Source organism: Amphiprion ocellaris, chromosome 14 (assembly GCF_022539595.1).
Source record: "Amphiprion ocellaris isolate individual 3 ecotype Okinawa chromosome 14, ASM2253959v1, whole genome shotgun sequence".
NCBI classification, from domain to species: domain Eukaryota; kingdom Metazoa; phylum Chordata; class Actinopteri; family Pomacentridae; genus Amphiprion; species Amphiprion ocellaris.
Window position 1 is genome coordinate 9,969,150 of NC_072779.1, and position 16,501 is coordinate 9,985,650.

The following is a 16,501-nucleotide window of genomic DNA, read 5'->3' on the forward strand; positions in this document are numbered from 1 at the left end:
TTTTTTCTCTGGGTAAATCCTTCCACTGCTGCTTAATTAGGCTTGATTGTGCGCTTCTGTGCTTTTGTATGTGGGTGCTTGTAGCCCGTGTGCACCTGAAGAATACATGTGTTTGTTTGCGACTAACTGATTTAACTGTGCGGGTGATTATGTAAGTGTAATCAATTTGCAAGTGTTTATCTGACTCACCTCACAGAAGGTCATAGAATTAGGTGGCAACTCATCGGAAGTCACAGTTGTGTTCTGTGCACAGCAGACAGACAGACATTTACACACCTACCTATATAATGGTCTACATTCCGCAGTAGATCCCTGTCATCCCCATCATCCTTTTTTTAGCTACAGTCTCACTCGCTCTGCTCTCTTTCCCTCCCACACCGCCGCACTGTGCCTCTCTCCTCCTGCCTCTGCTTTCATGTTATAAGAGCTCCTCATTCCCTTTGAGCATTATATTGCCCATTCCTCTCCTTCCTCTCCTTTACCCCCCTCCCTCACATTCCCCACTCTGCTACTTTACCCTTGCCAGAATGAGTGGCAGGTGTCTCCTCCACATGCCAAATTTGCTGTTGGGAGGCAGTAGTGACGATGGCCTGACAAGCAGTATGCATGCTTGTGCTGTGTTTTTTTGTTTTTGTTTTTTCCTTCTTCGGCGTGTGCGTTTTTGTGTGCAGATTATGACTGGTGTGGAAGAATGAGAATGACTGGGAGAGAGAGAGAGAGAGAGAGGAGGGAGACAGCTCTTGTAATTGAACCCTGGCTGTGCTTGATGAAGCTTTCAGCAAATATCTAACCAGGGAAGCTGAGATGAGAATTTAGACAAACAACCAGCGGGAAATGGACGCAGAGAACGAGAACGCAAAAGAGAGGGAGCTTTGATTAAAAAGGCATCACTTGCTGAAATAGACAATTACTGGTATAAAGTGAAAGCCCACCCCAGAGGACAAAAGGACATCATCACCTGAGTGATGATGATCTGATGATCCAGTTCAGCTGGAATTTGAACAGCAAAACACTCGACTGTCCTCGCACTTATCTGGAAGGTTAAAAAGACACAATTTTACCAAAAGAATGTGGACACCAGACTACATATAATGTTCTGTTCTTCTGGTGAGGGCTAGCTTTTTATGATTTGGGCTGGATCTCTATAGTTCCGAATCCTAATGTTGGATTCTACGAACACTTTGTGTAAATTAATGAAAAAAATACATAATTTTCCATTCTTTTGCTAGAGAATAAAACCATATTAGGACACATTAATTGCAAGAAATACTGGATAAAAATCATGTTGCTTGTTATGACTCATTAGTGATTTAACCCTTTGATCCTCAAAGCAGTTTCTGGATGTTTTTGGTTCTTCTCACATTCTTACTTACCGTGGGGTCATTTTTCACTGCAATACAAAGTTCTGGACCTCTATGGAAACAGCACAACCAGAAATACAATGACCTCAATGTTGTCTTCTGTGGAGTTTAACAAAGTTATCATCCCATAAGTCATAAAAAAGTTCACAATTTAAAAAAAACAAACAAACACGTACAACACTATTTCAAGGTGCCCACAGGTATTAACAATGCTGGAAACAACTTTCTGTCTCCACATACTTTAAATATTTTACTATTTATATTTTGTTTCTGTACTTGTATCCTGTCTGCTCTGTGAAAACACAGCCTGCAGTTCAGCAGAAAAGTCCCAGAATTTCTGTCACGTAACTGTTGGTCATAGCAAAGTCACTAATGACTTCACAGTTTCACAAAGGACTGCTGAAATTTTATTTTTTTTCTTATAGAATCTGGTTTCTGTACATGCTTTTTTGGGGGGTGAATTTTTAGATAAGACATGTAGAATAAAGTGATTTTGATGAAATGTCATGATTTTATGCTCAGATGTGGTGATGGTTTCTAATGGAATGGCAGATCACGGATGAATAGTTGAAGGCCCGTAGGAAAGAAAGTGAAAGGTAGGCAGACTATTGCCACTGGCTCCTGCTTAAATTTCCTTTTGACTTATTTGATTTTAACACCTGCTGAGTCATCAACGACAAAGGGACAGGCAAAGCTAGCATTAGGAGAGTCTCTTTCATGGCTGTAGTTGTGATGACACCAAGTAGCCAGACAAAAAACTCACAGCAAATGGTTGATCCTGTAACCTCGGCCCCTCGTGATTTTAATCAGTAACTAATGTGCAAAGTCTTAAAATCACAAATGGGACCAACAGCTAAATGTAAAGACTAAGAATGTCAGCGCCACAGCCGGTTAACTATTTGTGTACTGTAGCAAGTTACAGTACTGACAGCATCAGTTTAGGGGACACTATAGACATGATGCTATAAAGCAAAATAAATAATGCTGTTTTTGCTCTTTGAAAATAAAAATGCACACGTCAAAACAAATACCATATACCTATGCTTCTTTCTAGAAAAAAAAAGATTGCTTTTCAGTTTGACTTCAAGACAAGAGTTGGGAGAAATCCTTCTCCTAGTTTAACATGACACTCGTACACAAGGAAAGGTTCATAAAGAAATGTCTTCTAAGTTCTAGTTTGGTGTGGAGGAAGTTGACTGGCCTGCCCAAAATCTTGACCTCTTCACCTCGAGCCCATCCTGCAACTTCTGGGATGAATTGGAAACACAGCTGTGAGCCAGATCAAATCACCAAACATCAGCGTCTAACCTCACTAATGCAAATCCCTTCAGCCAGGCTCAAAACTCTTATAAAAGCTTTCCCAGAAGAGTGGAGGCTGTTATTGCAGCAGATTATTTTCTAAGTATTTTTCAGGCTTTTTAAGCCTTTATTACAAACAGAGAGACAGCAGTTTAGGGAGAGAAAGATGCAACAAAGGTCCTGGGATGGACTCTAGTGGTGCCCGTGGTTTTAGAATGACAAGATCAATATTTGCATGATGTGGAGGTGTAATGTTGTGCAATGTTTCTTGTGTATTTTTTTCCTCATTTTAGATGAGCAGCAGAGATTTTTTTTCCTTCCCTTTGATTGCTCGCTTTTTTGCTTTTCTCATGGTCAAGTAATCAAATTTGCAAATGATTTTACACAAGTAAACATCAGACGGTTACGCTGTAGCCCACTTTCTGCCCTCAATCTTTGTTTAACAAGGCACCTGGTTGGCAGTTCTTTCTGTTTTTTTTAAACTCACTAAATCAGCCTTACGAAGATGCTGGGTATCAAATGAGCTTTAAAAACATTAAACCGCTTCACGAGCGATTCACATCAGGCACGAATCAGCTTAATGGAAACTAACCCTGATTCATTTTCCTATTTAACTGCAGCACGCTGGGAAATGTGTCATAAAGAATTACTAGTGAAACAGACTTTTATGTATCTTGACGCTCCTTACTGGGAGTTGTTACAGGTTTGGAGATCTGGCTTGTTGCCAGCTTGATGCCTTGACTAATTGCTGATTTGCAATTACTTGTCTGTTTATGTATTCCAGTGCTAACACTGTGGAGCTGAAGGCGAAGCTACAGTAGCAAATCTGAAGGAAGTGCTGACTTAGAGTTGCAGTGTCTGAAAACATGTTTTTAACTGTTAGGAGGGGGAAGAGGTACCAAGAATTTGTTGTTGATGCAGGATTGACGATTCAACATCATATGCATCATCTATATACTCAGAGAACCTCATCCTTTTTTTCCACCTCACTATCAAAAGTAGCCCAACTCTATATGTGAACAGAGGCAATGTTTTACAAGGCTAATGACGAATAAATCAAATGTCTGAACGAGTCGATGCTGGTGGGAGATACGCTGCTCCTGGTGTCAGAGCCATATGGCAGCAGGCAGCTTTTCTATCTAATATCATCAGCTCCATTTCTCAATCTGTAAACTTGAAACACCCACAGTTAATCTGCAAGCAGAGATGAACACCAGTCGAGACACATTTCCCTCAAATACGAAATACACACACACACACACTCCCTCACACCATAGTGCACAATGAGTAGGAGAAAGATAAAGGGTATAACTGGAAAGAATGAAAGGGGCAAAGGGGAGAAAAAGGGAAGTCAGATGTAAAGCATTGATGAAAACACAAAAAGGAAAAAAAAATGAACAACTGCAGGGGTAAACAAAAAGCAACGAGGGAACACAAGCAATTGGAAATGCAAACTAACGCTAGCAGCACTATCACAAGTATGTGTCAAGCAGACTTGTACTGAAGATGATTTATATGGGAAAAAAAATAATAATAATGGGCCCGGTGGGAACACTCTATTGGTGAGTTTAACATTGTAAACTTAAGACTAACAGCTGAGAAATCACAACTGTGATTGGTTGGAACCTTTTCCAGTGGCATCTACTTTGCCGAGACATGTAAGTGTCAATTTACAAGCTCAAAGCATCTGACAAAACTTGAGGCAAAAGATTAAGACGACCTTCTGTTCAAGAAAAGACAATTACAGTTCAGTCAAGTGCCGTCAAGTGATGCTCACCAAGAACCACAAACAAAAGCCACAAGGACACGGATACAAAAAGACAAAATGTATATCTTGCACACAATACACAAAAAGGGCAAACAGCAGCTTTATACCTAATTAACAGACGCTGCAGGTGGTGCAGAGCAGCAGCACAAAAAGATAAAGTTGTAGATGAAGGCAAGTGTAAACATTCTGCAGAAAGGAGGCAGAGAAGCATGAAGCAAGGGCAAAAGCGACGGACGGATACAGCAAAGGAGTGGAGAAAAGCAGGGAAGAACAGGGAGATAAAATCATTTTGATACCCTGTGAGACTGAATACTCGCTGTATGTAACAGCTTATAACAGTGACATTTGACCAGTCAAGCCTGTGGGCAGAAAAAAAAACTGTGTAAAGCTGATAAAGAAAGAAGAAGGGAAAGGGAAACCAGGGATGTCGAAGGCTGCACACGTGCAAAGAAACCCTTCAGCATAAGCATCAATAATAAATGTGAACTGATCAGTTGAATATTTATTATTCAACCTTCCTCCAAACCTGAGGGCTATCAGTGCAAATACATGTCACAACTAAAAGTCAAACAAAAAGATCTTGTCAAACTGAATAAAAATGTTTCCTAATTTATGCTCCATTTGATTGAATAGTACAAATGTAAATACTAACTCCATATGATGCACCTGCAAAGACCTGGTGGAGGAAGCAGATTGGGGCTTTGCAATCATGACCAAAGCCACAGTTATTTGGATCAATATTGAGATCACGATAATTTATGATGATTATTCATTGACTTAAGAGGCAAAATATTCTTATTACACTTTCACATTTAAATAGAGCGCTGCTTTAGCTTGCATGTTGAACTGCATTCCTGCTAATGTGCAAACTTCCTTTTTTAAGGAGTAGTGCAAGCAACATATAAATAAATCTATAGAAACACAGTTGTGCTGCTTTGTGGTACAGGCACAAGTTCAAAGTTTCTTTCCATGAGTGTTTTTACGTGACATCACCTGCCCTATATCCAAAATACTTCCTGACAGTGGTCAGATTAGTTTCATGAGGCTATCTCTTCACCTTCTGAACCCGAACATTTGACTTTTGTTTTGCCCGTCTGCTCTGTTGTATATTACTCTTCTACTCTGGACTGTAGCCACAACATCCAGGACATTTTTTTCCACAAGCTGCCCAACAGTGACTGCAGGAACATCTTGGTCACCCCCTGGTGGCGGGCTGTTACTTCAGGAAGTGCTTGATTTGAGTTTTCTATGAGCAGAAGACGCAATTTAAACCTTAATCTCACCATTGATCATGTTCATTCCCTTGCATGAATGAGCATTGGTTAATGTCAAATAGTTGAATATAATGCCTATATTCACTGTTAAAGAAATTCCTTTTTTTAAATTAATCTTACAACTACTGTTGTTCAATAAGCTTGACACTGACAATAGTAAAATGCAGATGTTTACTTTGTATAATCTTCCCCACTTTCCCTACTTTTGTTTAGCACATTAGCATGTTAAATCAAATCAAAGTTTATTTCTATAGCTCTTTACAACAGCCCAAAGTGTGACCAAGGATCCCAGGAAGGCCCAAACATGAACCAGGGATCTTCTAGCTGCAAGGTGAAAGTGCTAACCACCACGTCACTGTGCAGCCAGTAAAATATACAATAAAACAATAAAATAAACAGTAAATCTAAAAGAAATAAAAGCAATAAAGTGTCACCATGCCGCTAGGTGTTGAAAGCTGTTTTAAACAGGAAGGCTTTGAGTTTGGATTTAAAAAGACCCAGGTCAGTGATGATGCACATGTTGGAGGGGAGCTTGTTCCAGAGCCTGGGTGCAGCTACACAATTTGTAATTTGCATTTAGACTTCGGTACTTCAAGCAACTGCTGATTGGATGACCTCAGAACTCTTTTTTGATCCTTTAAAGTTAAAAGCTCAACTTAGATACTTAGAATACTTAGAACTTAGATAAAGGATTTAAAATGAAGTATCATTGGCCCAAAATGAACATCGATATGGATTTAATGCATGAAAATGTCTCGCTTTACATGTAAGTAGTTTTTGTATTTTGCCCAGTGAATATGAACATTTATTTCCCTCTAGGGATTAATAAAGCCTGTCTAAGTCTATATGTTTAATGTCTAATAATAATAATTTGATGTTTTCTGCAAATAAGAGACAAAAAAAAAAAAAAAAATACATGCATGCATCGGCAATCAGCCAAAATATCAACACATCAGATATCAGCATCTGCGATATTCCACAACCCTAAAAGTTTACACTAGAAGCGTACAGTTCAGGCTGATGACATTGTTTTGCACATATTTAGATAAAAACAAAAGCACTGGACAAATTGATATGTTGACCAGATGGTGGCACCATATTAATATTCAGTGATTACAGTTCATCCTGACTGCTGTCTGTTCAACAGAGGTTAGAGAAAATTCACCCGAAACCGCAAAATCCAGCGACGTGTTGGAGCTACAGAAAAGTCAGGAGACTCCCAAAGTCTGCAGTGTTTGTTCTCCGCAGGCCATGAAAGTCAAAATTTGCATTAGCTGTTGACATATTTCAGTCTGGACCACAGCTGCAGAGCCACACTGGAGCTGTGCCAGTGTAAAGAGCAAACACAGCCACTCCTGAACCATAAGCTTAAGTCTAATACAGGTTCATAATATAGCGCTCTAAATAATATTTGCAGTAAGTAATAAAACATGTTGAACTGTTTTAATCATGCATCATTAAAAGTTTTTTTATGTTTCATCAATTGGTTATAAATTATGTATTATTATTCACGATTAAACGGTAAAAACATGCACAAATCCACAAATAATTAAGCAGTTGTTGCTTAACCATCCATATTCATAAATATTCATGTAATCATACAATATTAAAAGTATTGCACAGTATTGAGTTGGTGTGTGTTTGTGTGTGTGTGTGTGTGCAGGGCAGGACAGAAGATGGGCTGCCATAATCACAGCTGCTGTGTGTTCTTGCTTTTTCTTGATGAAAAGGACTGAGTTGTCAAATACAACAGACGCTGCCCTCACTATAAGCCTCAGATAATGCCACGTATATACAAACAAATACACACACACATTGTGCTACCTGAGTACATGGTTAGAAAAGTGCACTGAGCTCCACAGACACATGTGTGGTAACAGGATAATACTCGTCTGCTGACATTTCAGAACGCGCTGTTCTTTACAGAGCAGCAGTGTCCTGGTCAACACTGACATCTGTCCATCACATCTGTCCAAATCACTGACACAGACACACGTGTCTTCCCATGTTTGTGAGGACACTCATTGATGGAGCTACACGATATTGGAGAAAAAAAAAAAACTAAAACATTACAATACAGTATTTTCTATTTTCTGCGATTTTTATTGCAATATTAAAATACAGTTCACATTAATTACTATTAGGAAAAAAATCGGCATTCTAAAATTATTGAAAGGGGGGTTGTTTGTGCATTTTTAAAAAAAATTATATTTAAAAAGCTTAAAAATTACTTTATACAGTGAAGACTTTATTTGATTGCAAACTGTTTTGGATCCTTTCTCATATGGTGTAAAACTGGAAAAGGCTTTGTGCTTTGGATGGCATTCAGATGTGGCTTTGCAGCGAACAAACAGAGCTTTGTGGTAATATAAATGGTCTGTTTGACCATTCTTTGCAGGTTTACAATTAGTTGCATGGCCAACTGGAAGATGCTGCCAACGAGAATGTGTTTTTGGTCAATGTCATCCATTCTGCAGCTCAAATATGTCCATACAACTGTCTTTGCCTTTTTTTTCTAACCAAATCTTACCTTTCAGTGATTCTGTCCTGTTCTTCACTCAACCTACTGTGCACATTTGGCATAAAAAAACAAAACAAAACAAAAAAGCATGTCATGTGAATAACATATAAAGCTAAATGCTGTTCTTTCAGACAAACTTAATGGAAAATGCGAACCGTGCGAGTATTTCCATCAACAAAACTCAATGCAAAGTTGTTACGTGAAGAGTTAATTTTCCTCATTTTACTTCTTACAGTGTAAATGCTAAAATGATATGTTGTGCTGCCATTACCTACGCCTTAACCTAACCATCACAAGTTAACGCAAAACCTCAACAGTTAACCTAAACCCAACTCAAACCTTAACCTGAATATCAAGTCGTGACCCTCAAATCGCTCTTTGAAGTGCCCAAAAAGTCCTCAAAATGCAAGTATGTCCTCAGTACAGTGGTTTAAAACTACAGCGTGTTGAAGATGAAAAGGCTTGTAACCACACACTCACTCACACACACACACACAAGGTTAGACACATATGAACACATGATGTTCATATCATATTGTATCACTCTCTCTGTTCTCTTTGTTTGGAAATTACTCCCAGGATCAGGATGCCGCTACCCTCATCTCTTTCTCCTTTACCTCATTTTTTTCCCCTCTCCAGCCCTCTCCAACACATCAAACACTGGAATGATCCAAGGCTGGGAAAAAAAGTCAAATAAATAAATAAATGTGAGTGAGATGAGGAGGATCTGAAAACAAAAAAAGTAATATCCACTTCACAGGCACGCTGCAGATGATTCCCACTCCATCCTCCACCTCCTCCCTCAGCCTAGATCCCTCTTTCTTGGTTTCCCTTATTGTGGGAATGTATTACAGGTGGGGTGCGTGTTCACTTGTAAGCAGGAGAAACATCGATTTTCTGTCGCCTTTACAGGATAACCAAAGGATATAACACTGTGCATGATAGGATGCTATGTGTGTGACTGTGTGTGTGTGTGTGTAGGTGTGTGTGTGTGTGTGTGTGGAGCAGCGTCAAGACTGGTGCAAGGAACACAAGAATAAAAATGTACATATCTGTCTGACGATCAAACTACCGCACAATAAAAGACAGCAAACATAAACTGTTTGTTCACCTGAGCAGCATTTTTATGTGTTTTGCGTGCGGTGGGTAGGAGGCCTCCTGGTATTAGGGATTTTCAAGGTTTCATTAAAACATGAAAAAATGCTCCCCAGAGTTTAAATTTGGGGTTATGAAAGAGGATGATTGGAGTAAAAGGTGGGAGAGGGTAAGGGTAAACAGTCTGGGAAAAATATCTAAAAGAATAAGTGCACAAAATAATATGTGAATGTATATGCAGGTGCCTGTGTTTGCTGGAGATGTGTGCCAGCACTGTAATTTGTCTGCACTGAACCGTGCCTATTGTTGTCCTTGTAAACTGAGAGCAATGAGTGTTTCATTCAAGATGCGTCTGATAACAGAATCGCTGTATGAATTCAATTAATTCTGCTCATCTTTCTGTCCCGCTCTCTTTCCCCTCCATCTCGTCGTTTCATTTCCATCCTCCCCTCCTCTCTCAGGTTATGGTGGGGTGGAGTTACTGTTGGTGCTGTGGGGTCTGGATCTCTCTCTGCCCTGCCCTCGCCACTGCATCTGCTACACTTCACCAAGCACCGTGTCATGCCAGGACCACAACTTCCACGCCGTGCCGGAGGGCATCCCCGCTCAGAGCGAGCGCGTCTTCCTGCAAAAGAACAAGATCCAGAGGCTGCTTCGTGGCCACTTCTCGCCCACCACCACCATGTTGTGGCTTTACGCCAACAACATCTCCTATATACAACCGTCCACCTTCCACGGCTTCGACCGCCTGGAGGAGCTCGACCTCGGGGACAACCAGCACCTGAAGGCCGTCGCTTCGGACACCTTCCTGGGCCTGGGTCGGCTTCACGCCCTGCACCTATACAGCTGTGGTCTGATCAGCTTACCTCCGGGGATCTTTGCAGGGCTCCATAATCTCCAGTATCTCTACCTACAGGTGCATGGATAACAGCCGCCTTTTATCTCTACTGTGCATTGCATCTGTAGCCACAATCACATTATATTGTAATCTGTCCATCAGCGCGGTTCAGCCCTTACTGCCTATGAATTGGAGCCTGTTCAAATGCCCACTGTTATCCTGACTGCAGTGAAAAAAACACAAACCTTCATTCACGATAACAAGCTTCTGTTGTTTGGAAAAAGAATGCAAGTTAAAACCAGCATCGAGAATATGATTTCATTAATTATACAGTGGGCTTTTAAAGAGAAACGCCTCTTCTACATTAGAAGGATCTAATACTATATTATTGATGAGAAAATCAATTGATATCGACTCTACGTGAGTGTGGGGTAAAGGTCACAGCTTAACATGTTAGATGGCATGCTTACATCATCTATAGCAACAGTTCTTCAAATGTACAGAAAACCAGAGGTGGTAGATTGGGAATATATGAAGCACAATTACTGGATATTGCAAAACCCACCCGTTGCCTCCCTGTCCATACACACAACTGACTCCTCAACCTCAAATGCGCCACTCAGAGAGAAAAGAAAATCATTTCTGACCCCTATTACACTGCTCATGACATTTTCTAGCCTCTAGAAACACAACAAACTTTCTTTGTGTTGTATCTTGTATACTATTTCAGTGGTATTCGTATCTTGTGCGATGGTAGAACTGACCTGAAAGCCAAACAAGGGCATACTATTGCTAAAATCAATGTTTCAGTAGAGATAAGGATGTTTTCCCAAATAACAGATCTGTTGCAATAGAACCAATGAATGTAAAATTACTCATAAAGTGATGTGTAGTTCACTGCAACCCTTTATAAGCTTGTCTTTTTACCTTTTCTTCTTCTTGTACCCCTGACAGGATAACCAGTTAGAGTTCCTGGAGGATGATCTGTTCATCGACCTGCTGAACCTCAGTCATCTCTTCCTGCATGGCAATCGACTGTGGAGTCTTCGCCAGAATACTTTTCGAGGTCTGGGTGTGTTGGACCGGCTCCTTCTCCATCAGAACCGAATCCAGTGGGTTGATCGTCAGGCTTTCCACGACCTGCGGCGCCTCACTACCCTGTACCTGTTTAATAACTCCCTGACTGAGCTCTCTGGTGCCAGCCTGACTCTGCTGCCAGCTCTGGAGTACCTACGACTCAACGACAACCCCTGGGAGTGCGACTGCAAGGCTCTGTCGCTTTGGGATTGGCTGCGGAGGTTCAGAGGCTCCACCTCGTCTCTGATTTGCGTTTCGCCACCGGAGCTGGCGGGGAAAGACCTGAAAACAGTGAAGAAAGAGGAGCTACCCAGCTGCTTGTTGGGCGAGGGTCACGCTCATGGTGCTCCGGGTGGAGAGATGGAGCACGGAGAGTCTTTAAACCACCTGAATCGCCACAGAAACCACCACAACCCCCACCAGCGGCCGTACTTGCCCCACGGGGACCAGTACAGCCTGCCTTCACCCTCGCCCCTGCCACGGCCGCCCAAGGGAGGCCGCAGAAACTGTACCCGCCGGGGTCGCAAGGCAAAAGGGGGGCTCAATGAGGTGCAGATACTTCGGGAGGGGGGTGACAAAGACTATGGTCCAGATGGTGGTAAATACGACCTGTCTGCAAATGGACGGAGGAAGAACAAGTGCATCCCCAGAACTTCTGTCGGCCCACCAAGTGGGGTCCAGAGAGCTAATAATAATGCGGGGTCACACCTTGCAGATTATGTTTCCTGTTTCTCATCAGCTCTGCTGCTGTCTCTCTACTTTGTGATCCTACGCTGAGATGGGAAATGGACACCTTTGTGCTGGTGATGCAACCTTATGATTCATTCTCCTGAACCACCCAGCCCTGGCTCTTTAAATGAGGCATGCGTGCATAACTGTGTGTGTGGACATGACTGTGTATAAAGAACATCATTGAGCGTCCCTGTGGTATTAATGCAGGGATCTTTATGAGTCATAATCAATACATGGAAGTCAGGGAAAACAATTTAGCCCATTGCTTTGATGATGTCACCAAGGGAAACAACAGGAAAACTTTACTTTTGTCTCTTTGGCATCGATTGCTTCACTGGATTTATGTACTTATAAAACACAAAAAAACTGTACAGCCACATAAAATAACAAGCCAGTAATTCATTCAGATAACCACGCCAGTAACACACACCAGGTATCAGAGCAGTTCATGCCTCGGCCGCTATGTTTAGACCTCCTGACACAATAGCACAACCTCCATCTGTCAGTCACACAGTCATTTACACCCATTACTCAGCTCACTCCACAGCACCTTAAGATCAACAAACACACCACTGCAGACACAAGTGGTAGTAAAAGGATTCATTGTGAGGAGTTTTAGTAGTAATAGCCATAATCACTGCATATCTACCGATAAAGTGGTTTTACTTCCACGCCTCACAACAGGCTGAAAGCACTTCCTTTACCCTTGGTTCTGAATGAGAATTGTAAAAAAAAAAAAAAAAAAAAAGGCACTGAAATTGTGACACAACAATATAACTGTCAATTCTTCATACTAGTCCTGTTGAAAGCTATCATCTGTCCTTGCCCTTGCATCCCAACTTAAAAGCCATTCAGAACGAACCGATCATTCTAAGAGCCACCTCGTCACGGTCGGTGTAAATGAGTGAGAGCGAGTGAGTGAAGATTTCTGTCTTGCTGTTTGTATGAGTGTGTGTGTGTCCAGTAAAGAAAAAAAAACTGAAAACAAAACACAACAAAAAAAGAACACTAAAGCCATGCGGGTAGAATGAAGCTAGATAGCAAGAGTGCCTATTGAGAGCCAGTTTCTGTTAAGGACAAACTAAGGAGGCAAGAGATGGTTTCATTCACTCTTCGACCTCAATGGCAACAACACAGAGGCCGCAACCAGCTGAAAGGTCAACTCATGCAGGCCAAGAAAAAGCTGAGGCCCGAGTCGAACTCACAAAACTTCTGATTCCCAGAAACTGATATGCACTTTCCTCTGTGATGCTGTGGAGGTTATACATCTTTCAAACAGAGATGATTCAGTCCAAATACTCAGAGGAAGGTCTCAAGTGCTGGAAAAAAACTGCAGTTTTTTCCGCAATCAGAGAGGAGTGCCGGTGATCACCACAAATCTCCTGCAAAGGCCCGATCAATCGCTGAAACTGGAGAACAGAAATAGTTCAGAATCTGTGATGATCACCGGAGAGCAACTGGCAAACTACTCTTTCTTCGTCTCCTGTGGCGTGTTTAGTGTGCTCCAAAAACAGACGGACTCGACGATCTGCAAGCCCTGATTGGAGAGTTGGATTTTAATGCTGCTACGACTGAGGAGACAGAACCTCTCGTTGCCTTTTTGGAGGCTTGGGACTCTTTCTTCAGGAAATAACAAGCACAGAAAGGACTGTGGGACATGGTGCCCTTTATGAACTGGAGAGGTTCAAGCACACACACAAACACACCAATAAAACCCGATCGATCACCTTCACAGCCTTCCTGTCCCACTGCGAACTTCTAACCCCTGTTAGTCCGGGGCTTTCAAATCACACAGCAGAGCACCACAGATACTGTCCAGGCTTTGCCTGTAGACCTGAAGTGATTGAGCGTCACTCGGCCCAAAAGTCTCAAGTGCTCGACTACAATAACCTGTACAGAAACACACGGGCCATCCGGGTACCTTAACTCACCAGTAAAGGTCTCTATATTTCTTATAGCATTACAAAGTTATGAATTCTATTTTAAAAACCCTTGTATGCAAAGGATGACCAAGCTCAAAAGGCTAAAAATGGTGACATGCTGACTAAAAAAAAAGCACAAAAGATGATGAGTTGGGTTTGCTGGTAACCTAAATATACCTGGTTTGGATGGGAATCCGAGAGCAGGGGCCACCTTTGTACCCCGCCTGTGAGTGTTTCCCTGCCGAGCCCCGCCTTTTCATGTCTATCTAGATGTCGGGGACGTACAGAGGCCTGACACTGGTGTCATTCCTCCTGACATGTAGGATTAGAGATCCCTACTGGTGAACTTGTCTGTGCTGCTGTGAACCCAGAGGTGATGTAAATTGTTGTCCGTTTACTCCTGTGAGGATGACTTTTGTAAAAAATAAAAAAAAAAGAAAAGAAAAAAGAAACAACAGACATAAAAGAAAGAAGCAAAGAAAAAGATAGAGAAACTGACTCTCTGATGTGTAGCTCCCTTAAAGAATAAACAGGGAGCTAAAGGCTGGAACTTTTATTATTTTTTTAAATATGATTATTATCATTATTTCCTTTCTGTTCTTTTTGTTTTGCTGACTCATTCGAGATAAACAGTACACTGCACTGTCCCTCCCTCTCCTGCTCTTCCTCCTTTCTTTTCCATCCTCCTATTCATCCCTCTGTCTTTCCCTCCCCCTTCGCCTCCCTCCCCTCCCCTCCTCTCTCCCTCCTTGTCTGTCTGCTTATTCTCTCCTCCCCCTCGTCTCCTTTCCCCTCCACCCGCCACACCTCTATCTCCATATTCTTCTCCAATCCTCTCTTCCTTTGTGCAACTCAAATGTTTTTGTATGTGGTTATCAAACAATGCCAGACTCAAAAGCTGTTTATAAATAACATTAAACAGAAAGTGTCCTCAAATGGCTGAGGTGGTCTGTGTTTGTGTGTTGCCTTTTTATTTTGTCCGTGCACATGCACATCTGTCTGTGTGTGTGTGGCTAATAGACATACCTCTAAAATGAGCCCTGAGGCTGAATGATAAGACACTGAAAAGAAAAGGAAAATGGTGAACAAGTAAAAAAAAGGTAATGGAATAAGTACGAACGTTCATCTGCTTCTGGGAGAGACACACGCCCATATTTAACTGGGATATATTTTGGCCTCCTTCATGTCCTAGTTTCACTCACACACTCAGCAGCCTCATATAAAATATGCATCAGAGTGACTGTAAGCACACACATGCACAAAAATCACACACACACACACCTGTCGAGCCGTGTTAGCTGGGAGGTTGCGAGGGAAATGTCTTGTGTCAGGTCAAGGTGAGGTCAGGTGGAGCGCTAGCATGTGCTATGTCGGCTTTGATTGTTAGCACGGAAGTTCATATTTGTGCATGTGTGTTTGCTTGCATTTTGTGTACTATATATATATGTGTGTGTATGTGTGTGTGTGTGTGTGTGTGTGTGTGTGTGTGTCCACCGGTGCACCAAGTATGCCCACTGTCACGGCAGATCCGGCCTGACAGCCGGCGAGGGCAGGGGGGAGAGATGTGCCTCTGAGAGACAGTATCACTGCTCTGCTTATAAAACAAAGCTGACAATTGGGAGTGAGCAAGAGAGGAAGAGAATGAGTAAAGCACAAGGACTTAAAGGCAGAGGGGTGGAGATATCTGCGAAAGAAATCCATGAAGTAGTTATCAGTCCCAAACAGACCAGCAGCCAGGGGAGAGGAAGTGGGCAAATTACGGGTGGCTGCAGCGACGGCGCCTGGTTGCTGTCTTCGGTCAGTCACTGCATTTGTCCCAAAACGAAGCCCGGGTTGCAGTTTGCATGTGTTTATCCATGTGCAAAGCTCCATGCACGACGAAGACCAGCATCTGAATTAGAGCACAGAGCTTCGGTGTCAGTGAGTTCAAGGAGATTTATGAAATATGAATCCGTTTCTAAAACTAAAGTCGCTCGAGTAAAGGCGCATTAATTATGAAGGTACCTAAAATAAAAAGCAACAGTATACAACAGAAGTGACTAATGTCCACTAACTCTAAATTATATCACCTTACATGAACTGTATTTTTCTAAGTTAAACAGTAGGGTGTTTGCTTATGTGTGGAATCAAAAACTGATAGTTTAGATTTACTATAATAAAAACAGATCCTGCAGTAGGAGCTCAGTGCTGCAAAAAAGTCTGTACAACTTTCATTACTGAGATTCAATTCTTTCAGGTTTCAATAATAACAATGTCCACCTTTCTGTCTGATTGCAGACTTAATCCTCCTCAGCATGGAGGATACCAGTGTTACACACATTTCTGGAGAGATGTTCTGCCATTCTTCAGAGACTGCTCTTTGCTGGAGGGGTTGTGTTACTCCATCTTTCTCCTTAAAATAGCCTGAAGGTGTTCTATTGGATGTTCTAAAGGAGACATGAGAGTTGGGGGTAAGAATAAATACCTGGGACTCCATACCAATCAGACAACTAAGGAAACCTCTTGGATGAGACATGAAATGTCTGCAAGAACAAAAAACAAAGTTCAGTTGCTTTTCATTGAAGCATTTTGGCTTACCGAAGCTGGATGACTGAGAATCTACGCAGGTGTTTCT

At 41.8% G+C, this 16,501-nt stretch overlaps 1 protein-coding gene across 1 annotated transcript in view; it reads left to right on the forward strand.

Annotated features, from left to right (window-relative positions):
* LOC111588258 (reticulon-4 receptor-like 1) overlaps positions 1-14,827 on the forward strand; it is a 105,071-nt gene extending 90,244 nt beyond the window's left edge. Inside the window, exons 2-3 of the mRNA XM_023298525.3 lie at positions 9,780-10,234; positions 11,111-14,827. Of these exons, the coding sequence (XP_023154293.2) occupies positions 9,780-10,234; positions 11,111-12,010 (1,355 nt within the window). The 3' untranslated portion in view covers positions 12,011-14,827. The remainder of the gene's footprint in view (positions 1-9,779; positions 10,235-11,110) is intronic.
* Positions 14,828-16,501: the final 1,674 nt, after the last annotated feature.